This window comes from Poecilia formosa, unplaced genomic scaffold (genome assembly GCF_000485575.1).
Source record: "Poecilia formosa unplaced genomic scaffold, Poecilia_formosa-5.1.2 Scaffold317, whole genome shotgun sequence".
Taxonomy (NCBI): domain Eukaryota; kingdom Metazoa; phylum Chordata; class Actinopteri; order Cyprinodontiformes; family Poeciliidae; genus Poecilia; species Poecilia formosa.
The window spans coordinates 142,860-170,662 of NW_006800256.1; the positions used below are offsets into that span (position 1 = coordinate 142,860).

General features: G+C 39.3%; 1 protein-coding gene across 4 annotated transcripts in view; it reads right to left on the reverse strand.

Annotated features, from left to right (window-relative positions):
- robo2 (roundabout, axon guidance receptor, homolog 2 (Drosophila)) overlaps window positions 1-27,803 on the reverse strand; it is a 545,602-nt gene that overhangs the window by 23,795 nt on the left and 494,004 nt on the right. For 2 of the 4 annotated variants that reach the window (XM_016661180.1, XM_016661178.1), the window contains exons 13-16: window positions 21,053-21,095; window positions 12,963-13,090; window positions 11,143-11,415; window positions 9,189-9,314 (exon numbers count right to left, since the gene is read on the reverse strand). In XM_016661180.1, coding sequence (XP_016516666.1) covers window positions 9,189-9,314; window positions 11,143-11,415; window positions 12,963-13,090; window positions 21,053-21,095 — 570 coding nt within the window. The remainder of the gene's footprint in view (window positions 1-9,188; window positions 9,315-11,142; window positions 11,416-12,962; window positions 13,091-21,052; window positions 21,096-27,803) is intronic. The other 2 variants (XM_016661181.1, XM_016661179.1) reach the window with 1 other exon arrangement.

Genomic DNA, 27,803 nt, shown 5'->3' on the forward strand with positions numbered 1-27,803 from the left:
AACTGACAGTACAAAAAGTGCTCCTCATGTTGGCTGCAGCCTTTACAATAAGATGGTTCATCTACAGAGACATCAAGAGGGGTAGTATGTGTTGTGAGGAATAAAAAAAGTAGAAAGAGGATAAATAATTTAAATTCCCACAAATTTTAAATGTGACCTCACTGAAAGACCAGACCGTGCAAAATCTGAAGCTGAAGATATGCAGCCAAATGTGATAAGAAAAAATCCCCCAAAAAGCAAATCATAGTTTGGACCTATGTACTGTAAGTACATGTTTTTACTTACAGTTAAGTGAAAATATATAATCCAATGTAAAAAAAAAAAAAAGGAGGTGAGTGAAGGAAAAGGACAGACTTTTTGATGGGTTTTCATAGGGCTGATACTTTGACGTTTAACTTAGAAGAATTAATTACATAGAAATTTAGAAATTTAAAATTATCAATCCAATTAACAGCAACTTTGTTTTTACATACAAAAGTCTTGAGCTGAAACCTTTGTATTGACCTGTTCACAGAACACCTGTAAATTTGTAACACAAGAGACGGACGCAAACAACAGCGATGGCGACAAAGCTGCTTCTCTTGGCTAACTGGAGTTTAATTTCTACTTCAAAAAATTATTTGGTGGAATGCTGGGAAATGACTATTGTGTTCAAGTTGTGCTAAAAGGAGATAGCTTATTAGCAAAGCTACTCGAGTCTAAGCTATTATTTCAATGCTAAACATGTCACAGCAGAACAGTCCCCAGTGCTAAAGTAAGCATACACAGTCCACATTTCTAAAGAAGTTCCACGAGTTCCTGAAACACAAACTGAATTGGTATAATAGCACTCTGCAAATGTACTACAGATGCAATCTTTGCTTTGCAGATGTTGATAGAAAAGTACAGAGAAAGTCAGAGGGAGCAGCATTGTGTTTTTGTAGACCTAGAGAAAGCATATGACAGGATTCCAAGAGAGGAGTTCTGGTACTGCATGAGGAAGTCTGGAGTAACAGAGAAATATGTTAGAGTGGTGAAGGACATGTATTATAGCTGTAAGACTGTGGTGAGGTGTGCTGTAGGAGTGACAGAGGAGTTCAAGGTGGAAGTGGGACTTCAACAAGGATCGGCTCTGAGCACTTTCCTATTTGCTGTGGTGATGGGTAGGTTGACAGATGAGGTTAGACAGGAATCTCCATGGACTATGATGTTTGCAGACGACATTGTGATCTATGGTGAGAGCAGAGAACAGGTGGAGAAAAATCTCAAGAGATGGAGGCTTGCCCTGGAAAGGAGAGGAATGAAGGTTAGCCGTAGCAAGACAGAATAAGTGTGTGTGAACAAGAGAGACCCAAGTGGAGACATGAGGTTACAAGGAACAAAAATAAAGAAAGTGAAAGATTTTAAGTATTTAGGGTCAACAGTCCAGAACAACGGTGAATGTGGGAAAGAAGTGAAGAAACATGTCCAAGCAGGGTGGACCGGGTGGAGAAAAGTGTCAGGTGTGATGTGTGATAAAACAGTATCAGCAAGAATGAAGGGAAAGGTGTACAAGACAGTAGTGAGACCAGCAATGCCGTTCGGTGTAGAGACAGTGGCAATGACAAAGAGGCAAGAGGCAGAGCTGGAGGTAGCAGAGATGAAGATGTTGAGGTTCTCTTTGGGAGTGACAAGGATGGATAAGATCAGAAATGAATACATCAGAGGAACAGCTCATGTCAGATGTGTAGGAGATAAAGACTGAGAAGCCTGATTGAGATGGTTTGGACATGTACAGAGGAGAGACACTGAATACATCGTTAGAAGGATGCTGAGGATGGACCTGCCAGGAAAGAGACCTAGAGGAAGACCAAAGAGGAGATTTATGGATGGAGTGAAAGAGGACATGAAGGTAGTTGGTGTGAGAGAAGAAGATGCAGAAGATAGGTTTACATGGAAACGGATGACTCGCTGTGGCGACCCCTAAAGGGAAAAAGCCAAAAGGAAAAGAAGTAACCCAAATAACAAATTAGAAACCAAAAATATATATTTTACTGTTGAGCTCATGTCTAGTTATTCGATAATTTGGCAGCAAAAAGAGTTTTTGAATTGGAAATGTAGCTTATTTTTTTATATCAGGTTTTCAATAAAAATCTGATTAATTGTGATTACACACTCAAAAAAATTTTAATCTAGTCTCACAACTAGCTTTTTTGTTCTTGTTGTGAATTGAAAACTTGTTTGCTTCATATGTTCAGCATTACATTGATTATTTAAGCATTAAGGAAAAAATGCTAATAGTTGATAGCAACTGATTTGAGGAAGCAAACCCTCTTAAATCTAAAAGTTAGAGCACAGGAAAATTATTTATCCAAGAACCAAACTTCACAGATTTCTCAGGACAGTCACTACTCATCAGCATGCTGGAGCAGTAACCGTCCAGAATATGTTACAAAGAGCATGTTTGTTTGTAGTTGTGATTATTATTATGTGAAAAGAGAGTTAACAAAACATTTTTAAGACACAATTTTAACTTATTTTAACTTGTCTTTAGAAAATAGTAAAATATAAATGCCAAACTGAAATAGCAAGATAGACTGTGTAAAGAAACACTAATAACTACACATAACGTACCTACAGAAGCCAGTCTCTCTGTTGAGTGTTTCATGACACAGCCTTTGCTTTGTGTTTTGCAGTGCCAACAAAAAAAAAAAAAGAAAAACTTGCACTGTTGTGAAACTAACAGAAACATGGTGCTATATCTCAACTGGTTTCATAAAAGCCAGATGGCAAACAAATGTACAGTTCTAGTCAAGTCCAAAAAAAACATGAGTGGCTGTTAAAAATTGTTCTATTTTCCTTAGCCCACAACAAAATGAAACTTGTTAATGTAGGCAGTAAAAAGCTTGGCGTAAAAGAGGAAATGCTGGCAGGAAAGACAGACGTTGTGTCACAATGAGATTAATACAGAAAGGAAGTAATAAAAGAAAACAACTGTAAGCCCAAGGCAGGTGGCAACACAGCGCAAGTATAGTCTGAAAGTAATTGGGTTTTCTAATCGCGCCTCTGGGCGATGCTTGACTTTTACCAGTAAATAGTAAGCTGACGTGATTGTTCAATCATCCTCAGTCCCTCCACACAAGATCGGCCATCAATATTGTAAATGAGCCTCTTCCAGGGAAAGATGGTCTGGCACTGAAATTGCAACAGCTCACCCGAATATGAAATATATGCAGTGCGGCCGGGAGCTGTGCAGGAATTACACAGCAGACTCGTGTCTTTTGATAAAATTGGGTCTCTCTTCAAAGGGGGAGCTGATACTAAACATAGACCCAGCTTTGGGTATTTTTACCCAAGGTCTGGGCACTCCCGGGCTTTAACTGCAGGGCTGCTCAGCCTTGAGCTTTGTTTTCACAGCGTGCCTCAGCGCTTAGGAAAAAGCCACAGGACGGAGATTCTGAAAAGCCTTCACAGTCGCGAAGATCCCAGATGAACAGAAACGTATTGGTACATCTGGCGTGTAAAAGGTTTTGAAATGAATGTATAGTTTTTGCAGCATCAACATCAAACCTGAAACAATTTTAAAAAACACCCCCTTTTTTTTTTTAACAATCTTTATAATTTACTTTTTCAACTTGATCAGCACTTTTACGTACTTGGTCCTCTATGACTTCAGGCTCCTTAGGGTATAAATATGATATGACAGAGTGCCCCATTTCTTTCAGCCTATGTTTATCCTGCCAACATGTCCAGATGGTAAGGGATGTAAAAAAAAAGACAAAGAGCTTATGATTACAGAAGTGGGAGTCACTGGCATGTAGACATGCCAGTGACTCATTTAACCTTGATGGCCCTATCAGTGACTTAACAGCCCTATTACTGTGATTGTTCTGACTGCAACTTAGGGAGCGTTTACATCAGCTATGTTTAGTCTGCTTTAGTCAAACTCTACTATGGTTGCCTCGAAAGTCAGTTTCGTTTGGGAAGGTGTGTGAGTGCACATCTGAACTACAAACCTACGTCTCTGCTCAGCCTAGGGCAGGGGTGTCCAAAGTTGGTCCTCGAGGGCCGGCATCCTGCATGTTTTAGTTCTCTCCCTAGTGGTTATAACAACCTCCTCATCAAGTCAGTGTTCTGCCTGCTCAGGTCTTCTAATGAGCCATCATTTGATGCAGGTATGTAAAATCAGGGAGAGAACTAAAACATACAGGATGCCGGCTCTCGAGGACCGACTTTGGACACCCCGGGTGTAGAGCCTAACATTTTACCTAGGAGTGATGACAGAACAGTAAAAACATGTTTTGTTATGTCACAAATGTAAATATGTAAACTTTATATTATCTGAAACTGTGCTCTTTGTTCAGATGAGACCAGGATTGAGGTCCTCAGTAAACAAAGTGGGTTTAGTAATGAGGAGATGGATTCATTCTACTGTTTAGTATGATGGAACATCTATCTGTCTTACAAAGACACCTGGAACCTTGTTAGGGACCCTACTGTTAAGAACTATAAACACTGGACTTTGTCAGAAAACTGAAAATACATCTGCTATCTTTCAACAAGTTTATAGTCCAAAGCCATTGGACAACTCAAGAGACATGATTAAAAGACAGTTTCCTTTTCCTTAGAGTTATCTCAGTTCACTGACCTGACTCTTTTCGAAAGTCGATGAGGTGAGATGAAGAGAAGTGAGGACCCTGGACTCTGAACAGTTCAAAGGATTGTTCAAAGAGGAACAGTCAAGTCTCCATGTATATGCTCCAATCTTAAGAAATCTTCCAATGATTAATTGAAGGTTGGATCTTCTACCAATTTAATTTTCAATTTCAATTACAAAAGGAATTGATATTTACCGGGGTGCCACTAAATTTCTCCACTTCCGTATGGGTCAGGAATATGGCACATATATGTATATATATGTGTATGTGTATATATATATATATATATATACACATACACATATGTGTGTGCATGTGTGTGTGTATACTAGCTTTTTAATTTTCTAGCTTTGTACTAGCTTTGATAAAATACATGGTAACTAATGAGGAGACGTGCCTTATATAAAAGAAGTGCCTGAGCTCAGTGTCTCAAACTCAAGCGTGGTCCTCAGATGAGTATGGACTGGGTGGGTGTTTGGGTCAGCAGAGAGTCTTCAGGGTCTCTAACAGCTCCAGAAAACACCAGTTACCTCTTCTCCTCTACACTAAGAAAGGTTTTAATGAGCAGATTCCTGTCCCCAGTGGAGATCCACGCTGTTATGAAAGCCGCTCTATTTCTGTTCCTTTTCATCCTTCTTCCCTCCTTCATACCTGACATTCATTATTCCTTCCATCTCCTTGGAGGGGGAGCGAAGCACGATAACTTACACTCCTCCTCCCCCATCTTTCAAATGCTGACTTAACTTTGGTGGAAATTTATCTAAAGCTAAAACTCTGAGCATTGTTCCACGTTACTAAGCAATATAGGTTGAATTAAATAATTTGAGTTGCTACCATAAGATAAATTTAAATTTCAATGCAATAGTGTTTCCAACCCTTAATACTGTATGAGTACAATGACATAACTCGGACACCATAATGTTGAAGATGATAAAGTCATTTTTATGAGCTTCCATTTAAATGTACAAGAAAAATAATCACTGCAAGACTAAGCAACAGTGTTAGCTCTTGTTTATATTCTAAACCTTTCGTACCTCTGTATGCATTTCAAAGTCATTTGTCAGAAAAATGCAGGAGTCTGTTTTTGTTAACAACAACCTTCAGGATTCAATTTAATAAAAGTAAAACCATCATAAAAGATGTTCTTTCTGGATATTAAATTGCGCCAGCACCTCTGCAGCCTGCTGATTAAGACATTTTATTCCCTTTTTTTACTTGGGGAGTTTGGAAACAATAAAATCAAGAAAATAAAATAAAAATCAATAAGTTATTCATTTTATTAGTTTTTATACTTTGCACCGGGCTGTATTCACACTAACAGATATTCTACAAAATCTGGATTTTATGTTGCGTTTGCAGTTAATCTTAGAAGTTTATATTAGAGAAAATATTTTTAAAACCGCAAATTGGAATTACTTAATATCTGTAGAGATCTGTAGAGAAGATATTTAGACATGATTAGAAACAATGGTAAAGAGACCCACACTGTGCATGCTCAATATCACAATACCACGAAAAAACAGCTGAAGTCAGTTTATCCCCTAGCATTTTGAAGCAACACATTGCCACATTTTAAAATGTTTCTTTGAAGATGGCTACAATCTTACTTTAAAATATATGTTTGCCCACCCGCCATGAGCTTTGTGGGTAAGTTTTGCCTTTGGAAACAGTGGGTAAGTCTTAAACAAAGCAACAAAAACTCCAAACAAATAGTGGAAAGGGAATTAGTCAACAATATCTGAAAACCATAACAATACTGATGCCATTTTAAGTTTCTTCAGATGTTTATTTTGTCTGCACCGCTTCAAATGTAAGTTAAGTAATTTAGCTTACATTTGAAGCTAACTTGTAAGCTAAAGTTAAAAATTACCAGACCAACACTAGAAACAAGATAAGTTTCGCCATACTCCTGGAGCATCTTCTTTGTTTGAATATTGATGGCACTATTGCCACCCTCAGGCGTGGCATATGTATCACGGCTTTTTGGTTTAGAATCATGCAGTTCATGTAGGTGCAGGTTTATTTCAAAAATGGGGAAAAAAGATTTCAAAAGATATCACGAATATTGTAGCTGGGGATTCAGAACTATCTTCTAATTAACAAATAGAGCTATTAATATGAATACAACTCATAATTTTTGCTATTTTTCCAGTGACACTTTTATGTCACTGACCTGTATGCAAAAATGTCATTAAATCTAAAAGATTTTTGCCACTTTTGTTCATTCAGAATCAGTTATAATACAGACCAGAGCCTGACTGGAGTCCCCCACCCAACAAGCTGGATGTCTATAGGAAGAATCTGCCTATAAGGCATGGCCACTTCAGATCCTTCACTCTGCCTCACTGTGCGCACAGCATTGAATTAGAGAGCAGTTAAGGCAGTGGCTTGTAACTAGATAAAAGAGGAGAGAGGAAGGGAGGCAGGCATGAGGGCTGCCTGGGTGTCCTATAAATGACATTGTAATTCTCTGAACATGGGTTTTAGTGTAGTCGGCCACCATTAGGGGATGAGGGAAAAGGGAGGTATTTTTGCCACTTTAGCCAGCCAAGCATCTCTAATGGTGTCTGTGTGTGCACGTGTGGATAAAGTCCACTCTGTCTGAAAACTCCCTCTGCCTCGACTACTGTCAGCCATGTTCTGCTTCCACTTCTTTGTGCTCTGATAGAGTCTTAACAGACGTGTCTAATCACTGCGCTTAATGTACAACTCAATAAATTAGAAAATCATCGAAAAGTTTGTTTACTTCAATATTTTAAATAAAAAATGAAACAGAGTGATATATTTTAAAAAAATTATTATGGCTAAGAGCTAATGAAAAGTCCAAATTTGGTTTCTCATAAAATTTGAGTTATATGAAAATTATGAAAAGTTATTTTAATGTCTGCCTGAGACTCATTTAGGATGAATTCCTGCATCAGTGAGGTGTGGGATAGGGTCAATCAGCCAGTGTTAAAACATGGTTTTCCTTAAAATGTCTTAATTCATATACCTGAAATTAAGGTCTCAAAATGTCTTAAAATCATTTTAAAAAATGTAAGATAGTCTTAAATATAGGAATCACATGTTCAGGGTATTTTAAGTGTATTTTAAGCCTGGCGGGCCACCAGGCTTTACTTATGCCCCACCAGGATAAGCATTGCTTATTTTTTTTAAGTCTTTTTAAAATCTTTGCTTTTTTTAAGGCTTTGCAGTTGGTGTTCAGGTATTAGTCTCCTTTTCAATAAAACATAATTATCAAGTGATATTTTCAAATTTTCTGTCAACTTTAAACAAATTTTAACTCAAAAACACAACAAGCCGCTGGATGAATGACTGCCCTAGCACCCAACCACTGGGCTTAGTGAGTTTTCTGGGGAAAACCATGCGGGTCTTAACTTTTGGTGCAATTATTTAATCTTATAGTTTTTGTTTCTCACTGGGATTTTTCTATCAGGCAAAAGTTTGAGTTACACACAGACGTCTTTATTGCACTCTGTAACTTGAGGCGGTTGGGGCTACCAGTAAAAAGCTACTAAAACACCCTATCTAGCTTGTCTACGTCCATCATGGGTAAGTGTAAATTTATTGCCAGTTGGCTGGATGATGTCTTCACCTCTGGCTCACATCTGTTGCTAACCCATACGATGCTACGTTCTTTCTGTGCAAAAAAGCTCGGCACTACGAGGGTTAAGACTGAAAAGAGCCATATGCAGTGTGAATAGCACATAGCTGCTACTAAGAGCCAAAAAAAAAGACCTCAGAAATGTTCAGTTTTACTCCCTTGGCGTGGCTAAAGCTCCCCAGAAAATGGTCAGCGGTGCTGCATTTGTTGCAACTAAACTATGAAGTTGGAGGTTTAGTGAATTTCAAACACACACAAATGCACATATAAATATTTTTATCCATATATTTGGTAATGATGGTCTTAAAAAAGTTCCTAAAAAGTTGTAAATTTCAGTTGGTGAAACCTGCAGAGACCCAATACAAACACCCAGGCTGCTTTAATGTTGGCGTCCAGCTCATGTGTTTCAGTTGGTGTGGAGTTTCTCATTTTTCCTCCAAGCCTCAACCCCTGACATAAACATAAACCCTGTCTCAAAGCCATACCTCTATGGGGTTTTGGTTAGGCCAGTTTACTGGCCAGTCAGGCACAGTGACACCAACTCAGTAAATTAGAAAATTTACTGTAAATTAAAAAAACACAAACTGGTGGAGTCTGAGTTTTTATTAACTGGATGTTTTGCTAATCAAAACAGCTTTATATTTTCAAAATTATGTTTTATTTTTTGAATGGAATCACTAAGATAACTTAGCTTTTCATTAAAATGCACTTCTATTTGCACAAAAGCCTTATTCCTCTAGAAATAAAATATCAATTATTCCAAAAAGGTACAAAGGAGTGGAAACACTGGAGGCAACTGACTGAGCAAAGTGCCTTCAGTGAGGGGACGAGGGAATGTGCTTATGAAAATGCTGTCTGCACATGCAAATAACAGATCAATAAAGCAATTAAGACATGGATCAATCATAAAGATGGGGTGAGGAGCAAATCGTCCCAGACTGCTTTCACTTGCTGGTGCGTAAACCAACCTGAGAGACTGCCGCTTCGCTCTGAGCTGTTGTGAGAGCTGGTGGTGCTGAAATCTTGTGATTGGTTGTGTGGGATTCTATTAGACAATCCGTCGGCCAATCGGTAGTCGGGAATGAAAAGGAGGGCTACAGTGGAGGTTAGAGGGCAAAAATCACAGTGGCATCAGGAGACTGGCAGTTAGCACAAGCACATGCAACAACATGCAGTTAGAGCAACAAAAGCAAGCAGGATCAATTCAGGAAACAGCATCAATGCGTGGATTTCACAGTTCAGTTTCTTAAGAGCAACAGACAGCACATTCACTGGGAAAGTCAGACTTTCTTTTTTGATATATATACATAAATAATTTGAAAAATGTGGCTCTAATCTTCTCCCCTGACTATTCTCCACTCTTGGAATGGGATCAGAGAGTCAGCAGTGGAGATTATGTTTCAATACTTGTCCCAGTTCAGAAAGATATAATCACATTTTATCACGAGATTCATTAAAAGAGGGGACAAAGTAGGAAAAAAAATAAAATAAAATGAATTGGTTTTAGAGTGCTAGAAAATTAGATTATAAATATGTATTAAAATAGAGCCATTGACGTATAATTAAAAAAATCCCTTCTCAAATTTATGATAATGATCTTAGATGATTTTCTTCAATATTAGGAAATATAAAACAGATTGGCAATTATGCTAAAGCTAAGGGAGGAGTAGGCTCGCTATGAAAACTTTGCAGGAAATTAATGGATGGCTCAGCTGTGCAGCTCTTTCATGGGGGTTTATCTGACCTCAACCACAGAAACCAACATGATGACTGCTAGAAAATAACTACAAATAAACTTTTAAAGACATCCACTTTCCACCACAGCGAGGTTAGAAGGGATTTTCAGACTTTTGGTGGAGTTTAAGTTTAAGCACCAATAGGTTGTGCTTTTACAACGAAACAAACGAGAGTTCAACTTCCCTCACAAAAGAGAGAACTTTGAAGGCCTGATATAGACACGATGCATGTTATTGTTTACATAAGGAAATTTCGCTCATGCACACAACGCTGGAGGGCAAAAAGTCGATCCTTTTACTTGCCATCTATAGCTGCACTACTGCGGTAGAAAAATTCTGTTAATGAAATGAAACCTGGAGATGCCGATAGTATTAATCTAGTGCTGTGAGCCACAGCAAAAGGGAAAATCACTCAGAAAAACAACTCAAAACCACTAGCATTCTTCCCTTTTCTCACTCTCTGTGTTGACTTTGCCAAACACAGACCTGTTGCCATAGCAACTGACTGACCACAGCTCCTCTAATGTGTCAGGATTCGACTCTAGAAACATCCCACACAAAGGACAAATCATTCAGTCTGTTACAGTAAAATGTTTTCAGGCTTGATGTTCATTTTGTGATTATTAATAAGTGATATCTGAATATAGAGGTGATTGATTAGCTAATTTAAATACCCGTTCTACTGATGATCTGTCAGAGTTGGTGTTTTTTTTTTGTTTTTTTTTTCTGAACCGATGCACACGAAATTTCACAACACATCTACATGTTTGTCATTGTTTGTCAAAGTCAAGCTAACAAAACTGACCCACTTCCCTCCACCTAACTTCCCTCTCTCTTGCTATTTTTTTGTATCTTAATTAAATCCCTTTTCCTGACCTTGTTATCTAGTTCTCATTGTGCTGACAATTGGTAGCAAAGCACTGCATCCCTTTTTCTTTCATATATCATGCATACTATTAAGATTTTGTGCATAACGTTGACAACCTGACAGCTAAAGCTATCGGTAGTCATCATCAGCGAAAAGTTTTTTTTTGCCCTCCAGCAGGGAGCTGGTTGGTGGGATCTTGTGCACATGATGTCACATTACAATGTGTCTATATTAAAGTCTTAGAAGAAATAACATCTGAAATGCTAAACACAAGAACAGAGCTGATGTAACCAGGTGTGAGAGGGTTCTTTGACTCACTGTTGTTGCAGGAGTTCTTGTCAGGCAGGGAGTAGCCCAGGTTTGCCATTTCTTGCTTAGTCTGAAGTGAGGCCTTCCACTGGGCGTCAGGCAGGTCCACAGCCAGCTCATGGATGCTGCTGGAGTGGAGGATCTGAGTGGTGGCATAAGGATTGGCTTGGGATGTCTGACCAGGACTGTTGTAGTTAGCCTTGGTGGTAAAGTCTATGCTGCTGTAGATGGCTCCGTCAGACAGCATGGTGCCTGTTTTATCTCCCTGTCCAGTGGGGAGATCTGGTAAAGAGAAGAAGAGAGAGCTAATTCAGGGTTAAGCCATATGTTGACTAGAAATGCTGCCTTGAAGATTTTTTAAAAGTAAGATGAAGTACAGAAGATATTTTGAAAAATCAAATGATTTTTCTCTTGTTCTTGTTTTATCAGGTGGAATATCTGTTATTTCAACAGCTTTTTAGCTATAGCTAACAAAAAAAAAGTTGTAGCTGAAACTGTGCTAAATTTTATGCCTAATTTTCTTAGGAAAGGACATTATGGAAGGAAAACATTGGTTGATATCTATGCTTACCAGTAATAAGTCTCAAAAGTTAAAACTAAAGCATTACCTGCTTTGAAATATTTAGATTTTGGAGAGGACTCTGTTAAAGTTTTAAATGTTACCCAATCACTAATGTTTGGCTATAACGCACACAATTTGATACTATGAAGCTTACTAGAAATTGCCTGCACTGTAAACAACCATGCACTACTGCAAAGACAGAAGTGGCGATCTGAACAAGATGGCTCTTGATGTTTCTCAGTATTTGAAGGCGTGGCCAACACAGACTGAACAGCTTTGTTCACTTCCCACGCTGCAGATGCTAAAACTACACGAAGACTACATTACTACTACCGCAAAAAACACTGACACCATCAATCACAACTTGTTCTTCTGCCTGCTGATTGGCCTGGTTGAAATTCTACCAGAGGAATCAAGGTCAGTTGGAGAAATCCCAGACAGAGCACTGAAGGGAGATAGGAATCAAATGGAATTGAAAGGCACATGCTAATAGTTAGCTAGCTAAACTGCAAGTTATTTCAAAATTCTTTGACATCTGGTGTAAAACACCCAAATAAGTCAAATTCAAGACCAAATAACAAAAACACACCCAACATTACAGAAAGACAGAGGAAATGCACTTGAAGGCTCAGATGAATAAAACAAAGCTGGTTTAACGTCTTCCTCCTCTTCACTCTTAGGATGAAGAGCTGTGTTTTGCCCCCTTGTATCCGCTGGATATCTCCATACCCTCCCTTTCCCATTCCCACACATGAGGAGTAACGGCCATGTTTAGCATGCGTGCGCCTGCTGCACCAGATGAAGAGAGAGTAAGGGAAACAGAAACCACACGGCTTGCATGCCCAGTGAAGGGGAGATGATGTAAAGCCACGGCGGAAGTGTCCACATCTGCGCCAGTCAAGCTGTGTCTGTCCTTCACGACTCGCTGCTCAAGACCATCCTTTCAAACATCCATCCCCCCGCCTGCCTCTCCTCTTCACATTCCCCTACTCTGAAGTATGGCCAATGACACCAAGCTGGACTAGCTGCCATCACTCAGTCTGGTGACAGCGGAGTCCCCCTGCTGTTAATGCTCGAGCCGCTGTCTACTGTGAAATATAAATATGTCCGGATACGTATGAATTAGGTGGCAACGTGTACATTTCATATGCGTACATGTTCATGGTAAACAACAGGGACTCCGTTTGAACACAAAGGAAGGCACGGAGGCTGACTTTCATCTCTTGCGGTTTTAGATTTGAAGTATTTGCAGCGTTGACACACTTACCTCCTCGACCAAATTTAGTCAAGTCGTTTGGTCCTCCGGAGCTGCTGTTGACGGGCAGGCTGGTCGCTGGCCAGGAGTCGGCTAACCAGGGGTAGCCCGGGTCACTGGCGTTCAACAGGCCTGGACGGCTGGACGAAAACAAAAGGTTGAAATACAACATTCATAATATGTTTTCATAAGATTTATGATTTGGATTTGGAAAAAAATAAAATAAAGGACATTAAACATATGGTAATTCGAAGCCAGCAATAATCGAAAAAGTTTAAAGCAAGGAGCATCACACTAGTGTGCTCAGAGGCAAATTACACTGTTAAAAAAAACAGGTAATATGTATTTTGCAACAATGAATTATCCTGCCACCGATGTTTCTAAATTGGTTGAAATAAAACGTCCTGACTATATGACGATGTATCAGGGCCATGGTAGATGAAAAAAGGGGAGTACATTTCCAATAGAACCTGTGAAATTTCCTAGACAAAAAGGAAATTTTTGAGTTTGAAAAGTCAAAAATGTGCTATTACAAAACTGAAAAATCTTGAGTTTAATCTTAGAAATTATATAGAAAAAAAGTTTGAATTTTCTGAGTTTGACAAGTCATAAATTTGCTAGAAAAAAAAAATTAAGTTTGAGATTAAGCTCAAACTTTTGAGAAGAAACTTAAGATGAGATTAATCTCAAAATGTCTGAGTTTTTTCTAGGAAATATTTGACTTTACAAACTTGTTTTCAATCTTGTTCCCATGTTCTTTCTAGAAAATGTCAGATTTTTGGACAGAAATGTTACTCTTATTTTACGCTCTAATATGAATAATAATATGAAAACCTGAAAAACAGAATCTTCAAACTTGTTTCATTTGGCACAATAAAACACTATTTAAAAAAAAAACATTTTATGAAAACATGCATATTTATGTTTGAGCTTGCAAAGTTCAGCATAGTGAATAATCATGATTAATTATAACAGCAGAGTGTGATTAATCTGATAAAATTTATTAATAAATCGACAGCACTAGTTTAATCGTTACTTTTTGCCAAATAATACATGTTTCTGTGAGATAAGTCTCTGAACCAAACCCTTCTAGGGGAAACAGCACTCTGATACATTTCTGGATTCAGAAAGTTGGGATCCTTCTAGGTGAGCAGAGCCGATTACTTCCTTTTCTCTCCCGCTATGCCTTTGTCACATTCATCTAGCTATTTATGCAAAAACACATTGTGGATACATACATTAATGCCCACTTTTGCCTTTTACACACATGTGCAGCAGCAGATAATGGCAGTGATGTATATCATAAACCTAACCCAACCTGCTGTGTCTTCTCATTAATCCAGAGTGGAGATGTCCACAGAGTTTGAAGGGGACTGAAGGCCTGGAGGCATCGTGGCGTTGTGGTGGGAACCAGAACGTAGGAGTGGGCCGTTCCCTTTAACAGATGCCGTGTCGGACTGTAAAATGGACCGTCAAGACTTTACCTTGTCGCGGGTGACTGCTGGGAGGCCATTAGGGATGCTGTTCTGGACAATAACTTCTGAGGATTGTTACCGTTGGCAGGTCAAGGTATACTAGAGGAGACACCTAAATGTCTTTGTCGATTGTTTATTTGGACATGTTGAGTAAGTCGGTGAAATGCTAACAAAATGTGTGAAACCCCAACCTACAGTGTGTTTTAATAGGATTTTAAAGTAGTGAACACTTGTCAAGTGAAAAAGCAAGGTTTTCAACATTTTGAACTTAAACACATGTTATGTGTAACCCTCTTTACTCTCTTATCAATAATTGCCTTCAAAAGTCATTTGTTTATCAAATGGATCTCACTTGTGTCAGCATACAAACGTTAGTTTAGTAAAGGCCCTAGAGGTTTGCTAGAGAAGTTTTCTTGGAAAGATGGGCAAAGAGAACATTAAACAGAGAAGAAGTCAAGAGATCAATGTTCAGAGATCCACAGCTCAAGTGATAGAATCTATGGACTAGACATCTATTCATGTTAAGGTAAGTAATTGTGGACTTTATGGAACAAAGACAACAAAGCATTGTTGAAAGGAAGTCAATATTCTTTTTTGAGATATTTCAGTAACATCAAAGATGGTGCTCTGGTTAGAGACAACCTAAATTTGAACTTTCTTCAATCCGAAGCAGTGCCTTAATTTCTAGACAATAAACTGTGACTTTTGTCACACAGACCACGGGTGGCACTGAGGAAGTCTGCAATGAACTAATTCTGAGGCTGTTCAATTCTGACACAGGAGAAGAAGATGACTTTAGAGGTCTTACTGTGAAGGAGGATGATGAAGACAGCGGTCAATGACTTTTTCTGGCAGCCCACAGTACTTTATTAAAAATTGTTTTTACTAGCTTAAGAAGATGCTACAGAACTGTAGAACTTTTAATTCGATTATTTTTTTAAAAGGTTTCGTTGGCTCTAGTGACCTTTATTTGAAAGTAGTTTGACAGGAAAGAGGGGGAAAACATGTAGCCAGGCCAGGAATCGAACCTGCGACCACCAGCATGAGGACTAAGGCCTCAATACATGGGATGTGCTTTACCCCTGCGCCACCACAGCACTTTAATTTGATTACTTGATTAGTCATCAGAATAATTAATAGATTACTCTATTAAAATAAGAACAGTGAAATATGTCAGAGAAGATTGACGGAGTTAAACGTTGTGTATATCTTAAAATAAAATTTACTTTTCGGGAATGCAGGAGATCTGAGACTTGTAGAGAAGTTCACCTTCCAGCAGGACAAAGATACAATGAAGAGTCTTGGATCAAAACATATTAATGGGCTAAAGTTGTAAAAAAAAAAAAAAAGTCCAGAAAATATTTGAAATATAAACATCTTCCTTCTGTACTTGTAGCTTTATTTGAAGCCCATTATGGAATGCGCGACCAGCGAAACTTTACGACACAGTTAGCGTCAGAGCTGGCAGTCTGACGGCAGGGCTCATTGTCTGAGCTCCAGCAGGGTGATGGGTTGGCTCCCAGAGACTTGGAGAGAGTCAAACCCTGAGGACAAGGCCAGGTAATGGGTGTGCTGCACTCGCTCTCCGTCTCAGCTACCGGTTCTAATGAGAAAAGCCGTTCAGCAAAAGGGAGGAGTTCAAATGAACTACAGTCCTGGCAACAGGCTAAGAGCCCTCGCCGTGGCTCCTGAATGCCAAAGCAGGCCCTCGGGGGAGACAAGTCATTCAAATTGATGGTTGTGCATCAGACACATGCACTTTTATAGGGTAATACATCTCTCCCTGTACTTCCACCTCTGTTTCTGGCTGCCATGTTCCACCGCTGCCATCATTCTTTCTTACCATACCATATTTTCCTAACCCCATTTTCCTTTTATTGTTCCACTACACAGCTACACATCCCCATTCTGTCTTTTGCATATTTAAAAATCTTTCACGCTGCAAAAGATGAAGAATAAGAATAAGAATAAGAATAAGAAGAAGAAGAAGAAGAAGAAGCAGAAGAAGAAGAAGAAGAAGAAAAGGTGAGTATAAAGGCATTGTTCTTTCTTCTAAGTACACTTGGAAAGGAAGGAGCAGACGGTGGAAATTGCTGTATTGTCCTTGCATTTGTCACACAACGGTTTTTGGCAAAGCATAATTACAATAAGACTGATCTCTACCGAGGGTATTTGTTAAAGGAGTATGTCTATGTGTGTGTGTGGGGGGGGATTGGATAGGTTTTGGGGACATCCGGCTGATGAAATGTTGACGTTTCACTTTTAATCCCTGTCCAACCCGAGGACGGATGGCAACCTTGGGAGATGAAATTCGACTTGGAGCAACAATCCTTCCTCCTTCACAAACATTTCAGTAACTTGCGACGAGCGAGAGTGAATCCATAAATAGTGGCGAACTCGGCCGACGCCGGGCTCCCGATAAATACGCCGAGCGAAGCAGATTCATTCCAAACCGACTGTATAAATCTGTTGTTTATGGTTCGACAGACCAGTTGATTAAACTTGAATTTAAAGTACAGATGTGATCTAAACACAATGGGAAACACAAATTACTTTGTGGATTAACCCTCCGAGAAGATGATCTCATTTAGGATTCGGCTCCTGGGATGGATAAGAATCTCTATGGCAACGGATTTATTCAAACCTGTTCCTTCAGCACGCTTTGCTCTTCCAAAAGGAGTGAATCTGCTCTGGTAAAACATTGATCAGTGTGGAGATAAGAAGTTATTACTAGCTCCTAATTACTATCTCCTTATTGACAGGGGGAGGTGGTGGTGGTGGTGGTGGTGGGGGTGGGTTAAAGAACCCTTATCAGCTTTTTATCAATTTTAACTGAGCAGCCAAAGCCAAATTGTTCAGGTCTCTACAATCTGCAGCCTATTCATCTTCCATGAATCATTTATTTTGTGATTGATTAAGTATAATTGTTCAGTCAGGGCAATTTGGCTCGAGGCAGGGAGAAAATGGAAACAGATGTGGCTTCATTTGCCGTTGTCTAATTAATGCTATAAACATTTCATGCAACAAATTATTATTATTATTATTATTCTTATTATTATTTTTGCCCGATATCATCAGCTTCACAGATTCACTTTCAGGACAGATGGGAGAGTTGTAACATCTGGGATGTGATGGCATCAGAGTGGTTAACAGAGGTAGACCGGAGGCTCGATGGCGAGGTCTGAGATGCATCACCCAGGCTGGTGATGGTGACTATCAATTCATAGGAAGATTGATCAAAGTATTTTTCTTCGACAAAATATAAGGCATACAAGAAAAGAGCAGGTTCTGTGCGGAGGATTACAGTAGTAGTTTTGAAACCAAATGAAAAATTTGAGATTACAAAATGATCCTCTTTAATGCAATAAAGAACAGACGCATCTCAGTAAAAAAAAAAAGAATATCTTAAAAATAGGACTATTACATAATGTTCCATAATAGCAGTAAAAAAAACATATTTAATGCAAGAAAATCCACAAAAGGTCATCGCTAAAGAAGCTGTTCACAAAAGTGTGTCAAAAAATGTGCACCAGCAGCAGAGATCATTTCTAGACTATTGAGAGCAGCGGAATATAATCCACAACACTAACTTTGAAGAGAAAAAAATAAATATATATTCCTTACTTGTCAAATGCCACAGGTGTCCATGTTGTGTGCCTTGAGTTTTTAAGAAAATGTTTTATCACAATTATTTGACTTTTTTTTTTAGCTTATATTACTAACAAAAAGTGGGGAAAAAAAATATTAATAAAAATTGTCTTGTGTCACAACATCCTGTGTTGTACATCAGTGTGTCTTTGGGAGTGGGTGCATGTACATCCAAAATAAATAAATAAATAAAATGTAATGGGGTAGTTTACTTTTGTTTATTTGCTGACTGGTGCTTTTTCCGTAAGCTAAATGTGACTAAGTGGTCAAGCTAATGGACTTTTAAACCGCTGAAACATTTGCCAAAAAGAAGAGAAATTAAACAGATGTCCCTTAAAGCTGCAGTATGTAACTTTTATAAACAGTATGTTTCCTGCAAATGTGCTATCATGAAGCTGTGACAGTAAAACAATGAGACAGATAACCCATGGAAAAAAATCTATCTCTTCTTCCTCCTCTCAGTGCTCTTACTGCCATCTCTAGAAATATTCCAGTCCTGGTCAGAAGCAACCAATCAGAGCCAGGAGGAGGGTCTTAGTGCTGTCAATCACACTTGTGTACACACTGTTCAATGTGCTACTAGTGGAGTTTTCCTGAAATGTTTTCAGGAAAACTGTTTATCCACTATCACTGGTGGTCAAGCTAACAATCCTTAGCATTCACAGCAGGCTCCGGTGTGGGGCTAAGCAGAGAACAAAGGGGGAAGTTGTGAGAATGATGTTTTTTAGGTATGTGGTTGCATTCATTTAGGACCCATGATGGTTTTGTGCGTGTCCTCCAACAGTATCATCCCTGACCTCACACACCCTTCCTCAGTCTCTCCTTTGTTGTTGTTTTAATGAAACTTTCTTCTCACCCTTTAGCCTGTCTGTCCTCCTCATCATGCAGCAGTCCAGCTGATGAAAAGCCACATATTACCCGCATCGCAGTGTTCAAAATGTGTTGAAAAAATTAGCAGCTTATAATCTGGAAATTACGGCAATTGTAGTCTTGAGACAATTGTGATGCAGAGTTTAGTCAAGAACATGTGGACTGCAGCTGGAGCCGGTGCTTCGAGAGCCAACACACACAAATGTATCAAGTCCATGGGCTCCAACCGCTGCATTACTTCTGTTAATGTACACCACAACATGACAGATGGTCAAAAGTCCTCCTTGCAGATAAAAGTATATTTTGCATTTTCTTTGAAAATCAAAGTGGGAGAGGTTGTTTGAGGTTCAGTGTGGCGTTTCCACAGCCTGTGGTGATCTGAGGGGCCGTGTCAAATGCTGGTGTTGGTACTCTGCATCTTATCAAGTCCAAAGATGTCTAACAGAAAATTTTACAGCACTTTTTTTCTCTACTTGGAATGCTATGGAGATGCTGATTTACTTTTCCAGGAGGAGGTGGAACCTGCTCACAACACCAAAAATACCAACACCTGCTTTAATCGCCACTGAAGCTCAGAAGAGAGAGAACTGTTAGTGCCGATGCACCAAAATGATTGAAATGGCAAATTATTATTTCTGTTTCATATTAAAACAGCCCTTTAGTGTAAACTTTTCTTAAAACTCTTGGCTTTTAACACACTTTGAGACTTTTGCTTGTATAAGTGTTTTGTTTTCATTGTCATCTTTTTTTTCTTCTGTCCTTTCCAAATTGTAAATGTTCTTTAAAGCAGTAGTAGTATGGCACTGTTTGCGACATAATACCCAACCTGGGCTACCTTAAAACCTTAGCAGTGCCACTATTGAGGGAAAAGCAGCCATGACAACATGTCTTCAGTCAGTCATCATTTTCATATTAAAAAAACAAAACAAAACACTATTATAGGTCTTATAACTGAAATTTCCATTTACAGACGGAACATGGCGGGATATTTTATGATTTAATAAAAAGCGGGAGAAGTTGATTTTGCAGCATTTGGCCTGCTGATCACTGATCACAGCCAATCAAGGGAAAATTGTGCAACTCAGAATTTCTGGCCGATTGATTGGTGCATCTCGAGAAAATTGTGGCATTCAGAGCTGCTGACAAAAGATTTCCAAAGCATCCATTCCACCCCCAAAAGAAAAAAAATATTACAGACACGGAGTGAGAATTGGAACCGCTTATGTGGAAAATTGAAAGAAAAACATAAGAGCAGAAAGTAGATGAGAAGCGGCATGACAAGCAAGTGGTGTGGCTAATTCATTAAGGGATTGGTGGCATCTCGCAGAACGATTGGGTGGAAATCGCCCTTTTACTGCATTGATGCAGGAGATATTAAAAAAAAAAAAAAATTGCTGATGCCAGCTTACGAGATGAACACCCTCCCAGAAGAAGAAAGACAAGCAGGGTCACGTTTAGTCACGATCTTTCAGTGAGGATTGGAGATGTGCTGGTTTGTCCCGGACCAGATGTGATAAGCAGAAACCTGGGATCCTCCAGGGACTCTCATGAATCCCCACAGAGGACGACTGGTGCCACCGAGACATGCCCTGCTCACTGCAGTTCGTCCCATTCCACTAACACGCACTGAAACGGAGCAGGGTTGCATGGAGATGTCCACACACACACATTCACACACACACCTCTCCCCTGGGTAATTATTTTTACATTATTACATGTGCTCAGATCCCAGCCGCCCACGCAAGGTGACAGGGAAATTTATCACTCAAGAGGGCTTTGGGGTTACCCGTAGCGAGCAGGCGGAAGATAAATGACAAAATAAAAGCCTCTCTCTGCTTAAATTGTTTCTGTTAATTCTACTGAGGAGATTTATGAGTATATCTATCAATGCATAAATGGAGATGTGGTAGGAATGTATATTTGGACGGGGTGGGGGTGGGCAGGACTGTGCGGTAGGCATTAGAACGGGTATTGGTAATCTTTGGAAGCCATCAGTCATTTATCAGCGTTAGAATTGGGAGCGGTTGCCGCAGAGTTCATGCGTGACTCTGGAGGAAAGATTGTGTGATCCAAAGGATTCAATGCTTTTATTTTGGTGGCAGTACTCACCTTCCATTGCTCATCAGACCGCCGTCGACTCTTTGGAACGTCACTAAAGGCAGGAGAAAGGAAAGAAAGAGGACAAAGAGAAAAAGCATTATGTTAATGGTGACACAAACATGGCTGTAAAGACATTACAAAGCTATTTCTACCCTTTGGAAGCCATAGAATTACGCAATTTGACATTTCAAAACAAATCCGCTTAATGGAAAACACACCAATTTTGACAAAACTCTTTTTCCACTACAAAGTTTGGCACTAGGATGACTAGACAGCTCTTTTACTTTGAAGTGAAGTAGGTAGAATATAAATGCACTCCAAACTTTACAAATAATCTATCAAAAATATTGAAGGAAATGTGTTATTTTGGCCTGCCACAAAGAACCCAATAAGACATTCCAGTTTATATTTATAACACTAAGATGTATGAAAACGTTCAGAGGAGTTTTGCACTACTACTAATAAGACGATGCCCTCTATCTTACTAGTTTGGTCCAGTTTGTCCTTGTGCTTCAGCAGCAAAGTGCTCATCCTTTTTGTTTTGTATTGTTAATGGATTCACCATGGGTTGCAGTTGTCCCTCTGCGGGCAATGTCTTTGGTTCCTTTTTTTTCAGCCTGTATATCGCTTCGATTTACATAAATCAAGATGTCATGTGCTCTTCAAGGACAAGGTGCCAGATGAAAAGCAAAACTCATTTCATCTCTTTGATTTTGCTGCCGAGTCACTATCAGATTTGTGATTAAACTCCAAAAAAAAAAAAAAAAAAAAATGATTAGAAAAGGCAGAGGGCTCATTAATCACTTTAAGGTTTTTTTTTTTTTTTCTTTTATCTGAGACACCGGTCATGTGGCTAGCAGGAATCCCCAGAAGCCATGCATGTGGTCTGATCCAGGAACAAAATGCATAGATAAAAGGAAGAACTCCCCCTCTGGCTTGTAAAACTCCTAAATTGAGGCATCCTCATGATGACAAAGCAGCAGGGAAAGTTCTAAGCTTTTAAGAACTTCAATGGATTGAAGCGAAAACCGTTGGGTTTATGGAATTCACCTCATTCCAATGAGAAAAAAGGGAAAGATATCAGAAAACTGCTTTACTAAAGACAGAGAGAGAGAGGAAGGAAAGCTGTTAGTAATTTGGCTCATTTGCTCCACAGATGGAGATTAAAGAGAGGAAGACTCAACATTCTTCCTCTTTTTTTGTGTGTGTGTTTTTTCCAGTTTCATTCAAGTTGATTCCAGAACAAGCTCGGGCAAGCGATGGGTTGTTTTTTTCTGAAAAACCGATGAGAGGCAGGAGGAACTCCCAAAACAGATGAGAACTCTGCAGACGGGAGTTGCTAAAACAATTAATCCCTATCAGAACTTCATTAATCTTCTCAGTACCTTGCAGAAGTAGTCAATGGGTTTTTGGGGATTTCATGCAAAAAACTGAAACAAATTAGAGCAAAATTGTTTTGCAAATTAAAATTTGAAAGTGTGGTTATGTGGAGTATTTTGAGCTGCAAAAGAATTGAGATGAGGACAGAGGTTCACCTTCCATCAAGACTAAAATATATACTAAAACTAAATACTAAAAATACAAAACCATGCTACGATGGAATCTAACTGAAAATCTTAGGCAAGACTTGAAAGTTGTTGTTCAGACACCCTTCATCCAATCTGACTGATTTTAACCCTTGTATGTCGAAATGGGGTCCAACCGACCCCACACACGTAAAACTTGTATCATTTTCCATAGTCCTGTACGTTTGCCTCAGTCCTCGCACGCACAAGGGTGAAGCTTTTCTGCAAAGAATGGGTAAAATATGCATTATCTACAGTTGAGACCAGATATTTAAATATACTGAAGAAAAAAATTTTCTGATGTTAATTCAAACCAAATTGTTCTTGTGTTAGCTTAGTTAAAATGACCAACATTATAACAATTAACTAAATGTCAGTTTTAGAAATCTTTTTTTTGTAACTTTCTTTGAATTCAAAAGTTTACATCCATCTGGTCAGCATGATTTGGGTCAAAAACCTTTTGGGTTTCCCTCTACAAGCTTCAGAAACCTCCAATTAGAGCCAGAAAGAGGGTCTTAGCACTGAGAATCATCTTTGTATACTGTCTAGAAAACCTGAGATCATTCCACTTCACCATGGTGGAGATATTAGTTTAATAGTAACAATAAATAAAGTTACCTTTAAAGTTAATCACACAAGTAACATCTAGACCCAACAGATGTGATGGATAAACCCTATAAAAGGTGAGTGTAAAAGAGGAACCGTTGATTGGATCCTCCAGGCAGCTTCAGGCCAAGATTGAGATGGACAAAGAACTCTGCAGTTGAAGAAAAGCTGGGGCCACAGAGCCAAAGACTGTTCTGTGCATGGGGACCAACTCGTCAGCCCTGCAACATGTGGCTTCAAATTGCACTTCTCTCATCAGCTGGGTTGAGACCCCAAAGACAAAGATGAAGACCAAAGAAAAGATGAAGACAAAGACAAAGGCAAAGAGGAAGAACTGGTGCATTCCTTCCGTGAGACCAGCTCGTTTACATCTCAACAAACCAGAAAGATCATGAGACAAGGTGAAGGGAACTTCAGAGCCGCAAGACAAGAAGCTCAGTACCGCTACGCACAAGAAGAAGTCACCCTAACACCCGAGACCTGCCGCTCTAAGTCAGTACTCTTCCTGCCAACGCCCAAGGCCTGTCTGATTTCACCATCCAAGCAGAGGCGAAAGCTCATCAGACCTGCAGAGACGTCTGCCGTCATCGATCAGCGCTGTGAGCCTCCTGCTGCAAAACCTTCATCATCAGGCCAGTTCTGGGGTTCAAAATGTCATACTCTGTCCGTCTCTCTCAAAGGTTCTCTTTTTTAGTTCTCAGTGTCAGCATTAGGGAAAGATAGTCTAGATGATTGATTTTACTTATTTGATTATTTCCACTACTGAATTAAGCTGTACTGACCCTTGCAAAATTGCTTTACTAATAAAATAATTAGCATAAAGAAAATCTAAGAGATGTTGTGGACATTCAATTAATGAGTCACCTCAAAGTTCTTTGATGGTTGTAAAATAGCTATGATGTTTGATTCTGGAGAGGAAAAGGTGGTAAATGTTTGATAGGTTGCTTTTAGCCCAAAACTAAAACAACATCCTTGGGACTCGCCCGAGTCACTAAAACCAACCTGGTTCAGTAACAAGTGCACGTTGTAATAAGAGAGAAAGAGCGACCGTTAATAGGTGTGTCCTGTGGAACGAGTTGACTGCAGGCTGCTCAGTCTGGCTAATTCACAGGGGGAAGACGGATGGGACATCTGGATGGAGGTCGTCAGAAACCAGGCGAGTCTTTCTCGATACCAGCTTAAACAGACTTTACTTCAGTCCTGGACAGGGTAAATCCCAACAGACTTAGGAAACTCAATCTGCACTACTTTGCACTGAATATTATTTTATTATTAATATTACTATCACTGTTGTTGATGTTTGATTTTATGGTTGTTTCTGGATTTATCGTCAAAAATAATTTCCCAGAGAACAAAAAAGCCATTTTTATAGGTGTCTAAGAAAAATGCAATGAATGGACATTCATCCTAACAGCAGCCAATCAGAGTGGAAAAAATATTCTTGCTCTGTGCAATTTTCTAGTTGTTAAAAATTACACAAAATGAGCAGGTAAAAGATGTACAACAATGCCAGTTTAAACTTTGAAATATTCGCAAAAAAACTGTGCTCTGGATCATTAAATCATGAATAGAACTTCAACAATATCAATCATAGCTCTTCTTCTCTTCAATGTTTCTGTGAGTTTCTGGTGGTGCAGCTCTGTGCTGCTTTCAGGAGAATGGGACATCAGAGTATCATTCATAAAATTTCACCCACATGGGATTTACTGTGTGCTTTCAGTGGGAAAACAAAAGTTCCAGATCCTTTTGATGCCACATAAATATGGGATAGGAACATGGATTATATCTTTATTTAGACCTGTCTATTGATTTATAGATTAATAGTTCGCTACTCCGTTCTGTCACGGTTCTCCTGTTTCAGAGTTTTATGCAACGTGCACATCGTCTTTTTATTTTTTTACAGCACAAGACACAGAGCAGTCGGGAAGCGCGCATTGATGGAGAAAAGCAGACAGACGTAAACCTTTTAGCTCCGGTATTCTGATGAATAAAATTCAGAAGTGCTGTGGTGCTACCGTTTCATACCAGATCACGGTCTCTATCGAGGCATGACCCATGGAGGGATTTCTTTATTTAAATGGGTTCATTTTTCTGAGGGATACACAGTGAGGGTATTGTGTCAATAAAAGCGATTTTCTGTTGTCCTTCCATGGAAGCATGCAGCATCCAGACGAACATTAAAAAAACTTTTTAATATAAGTTGCTGCTTTGTCATGATCACATCACTGCCAAAACATATGCACAAAAATCCTCAATAAAACATAAAACATTTGAAAATCAGACACCAGACAAGTGAATCACAGCAACGTCATCAGCCAGTGTAAGGCTGATGCGGTGAAGCTACCAATAGCAGGAGAACGGAGCTGCGCCAAAAGCTAACAAACACTGAAGAGAAGAAGAGCTACCGTCAATACAGTTGCAGCCAGGCATGTTTTAATGTTACACAATACAGTTTTAACAAGTTGCTCAAAGTCTAAACTGGTATTGTTGTGCATTTAAGGTGTACAGTTTACCTTCAAGCAAACGCCCCCCAAAAGAATCCCAGCGCCTCCCTGTTGTAAAAATTTCAGCCAGTGGAAAATGGCTGAAATTGAACGCCCCCCAGGTGGCAGTACTGCCCCCGTTGAGAAATGCTGCGTTAGACAGAGAGCTGGGGGGAGAGGGAGGGAGGTGCGCAACAACAATACTTTCCATTAAATGTGCTAATGGTGGAGAAGCAACTTACCGTTACAAAAAAAAACCCTGTTTATCTGCAATGATGCTAACTAGCCTTAGCATTCAGTTGGCCAGGCCAGCTGTAGCGTAGTTGAGACCATGGGGGCTGGAAGGAGTAAGCAGTGTTATTGTTATGTTAGCATGGCCACAGATGGTGGTAGACAAACAGTTTTCGTGTAATGGTATGTTGTTTCTCATTTCAATTAGCACAGCTACAGCATGTACATTAGGTTGATTGACAGCGCTAAGATCCTCCTCCTCACTCTGATTGGTTGTTTCTGACTGAGCTGTTCAGAAACAACCAATTTTTTCAAACAAGTTTCCCCGTCAATAGCTTCCCATATTTTACTGGCTTACTTGCAAATGTCAAGTTGAAAAGCTAAGCTGATGACATCATATTTAAAAACACCTGAGGCTGTAATTAATATCAAAGGTGGATCAACAAAGTGTTAAGCAAAGGTTGTGAGTACTTACATAAATATTGTTTCAAGGGTTTCTAAACACTCAAAAACCTTTCTCCACAATGTCATAGTGGGATATTTGTGTGTATAATCTTTAGGAAAGATATTAATTTAATACTGTTTGCAATAAACAGTATTTCTGCAGATGGCAGTAGGACCACAAAGTAGCGGCAGAGGAGTTTGATATTTTCAGACCATCTGTCTCATATTCTACTGTCCTAACATAGTGAATGTTTTAACAAATATGCAATTTTTTTTCTTAATAAAAGCTACATTCTGCAACTTTGGTTTTGACGCTCTGAACATTAATGGTATCAAAGGTTTTGCTTCATCCTCTGAAGCTTGTGGTTGGGATGTGACCAAATGGTGTGAACACTTTCAACAAAGTACTGCATTTAGGACTTCATTGTTTACATCCAGCAGCTCTGTGTGGATAGAAATTCTACTTTTGAGACAGGGAGACATCTTGATTCAACCAGAGCCAAAGCCTGGAGCTCTTTGTTCCTCCACCGGCAGAAGTTGCATTTAAGGAAACTGTTGTCTGGGTGAAGATTGACAGGAGCTGGCTGAGGAAGCTTCTGAAGTCTCTATCTGAGGGCTGGCACATTTCTGGGCTGCTGAGGAGCATTTTAATGTTAGCCAGACTGACACGGCTAGTCCGGGCTGGGCTGGATAAGCACTTTCTCCAATATGAATGCAGATTAATCCCCTTTAATAAGCATCAGTGTTAGGGAGGGGGCTGACGAAGTGTAATCAGCATATAAAATTTCCATCAAATCTAATTCCTGCTGGCTGTGTGCCACGCCAGTGTTGTGATTTACCTCTGGTGTACTGACAGCTTTACTGCACTGAGACAGGACACTCGATACATCAGCTAATTGTCAATAGAAAGAGAGCAGCACTGTAAAACCCCTCGATCACATTCTGATGCATGCTCCAAATATCACCTCTCAGTCTCAGCTTTTGATCTCTGCTGAACTGAACGTTAAATTGTGCTTGCCAGTAAAAGGCTTTTTTTAAAAAAAAAAAAAGAAAAAAAAGGCCTGCTTCCTCTTTGGCGTTTAAGAAGACTGAAAACCACACAGTTTTTGCAAAGATTACACATCTTTCATAATGTGCTGACGTAATGCTTTAGATTAAGTAGACGTCACATTCATATTCATGCATGCTTTGACAAAATTGTTTCTATTTAAGGTTAAGGCGGGAAAGTGAGGCATCCCAAAGTAATCCCCATTTTTGTCATTTGCAGCCACAAATGTCAACAGGATTTTATGTAATGACCGGCACAGCATAGTGTAACCCTAATCCTTGCAAAGCGAAAGCAAAAGAATTAATGATTCTCAAACAATTTTACAAAATGAAATCTACAGTGTGGCATTCATCACTTGTATCTGATGTCTCTAAAAAGTTCAG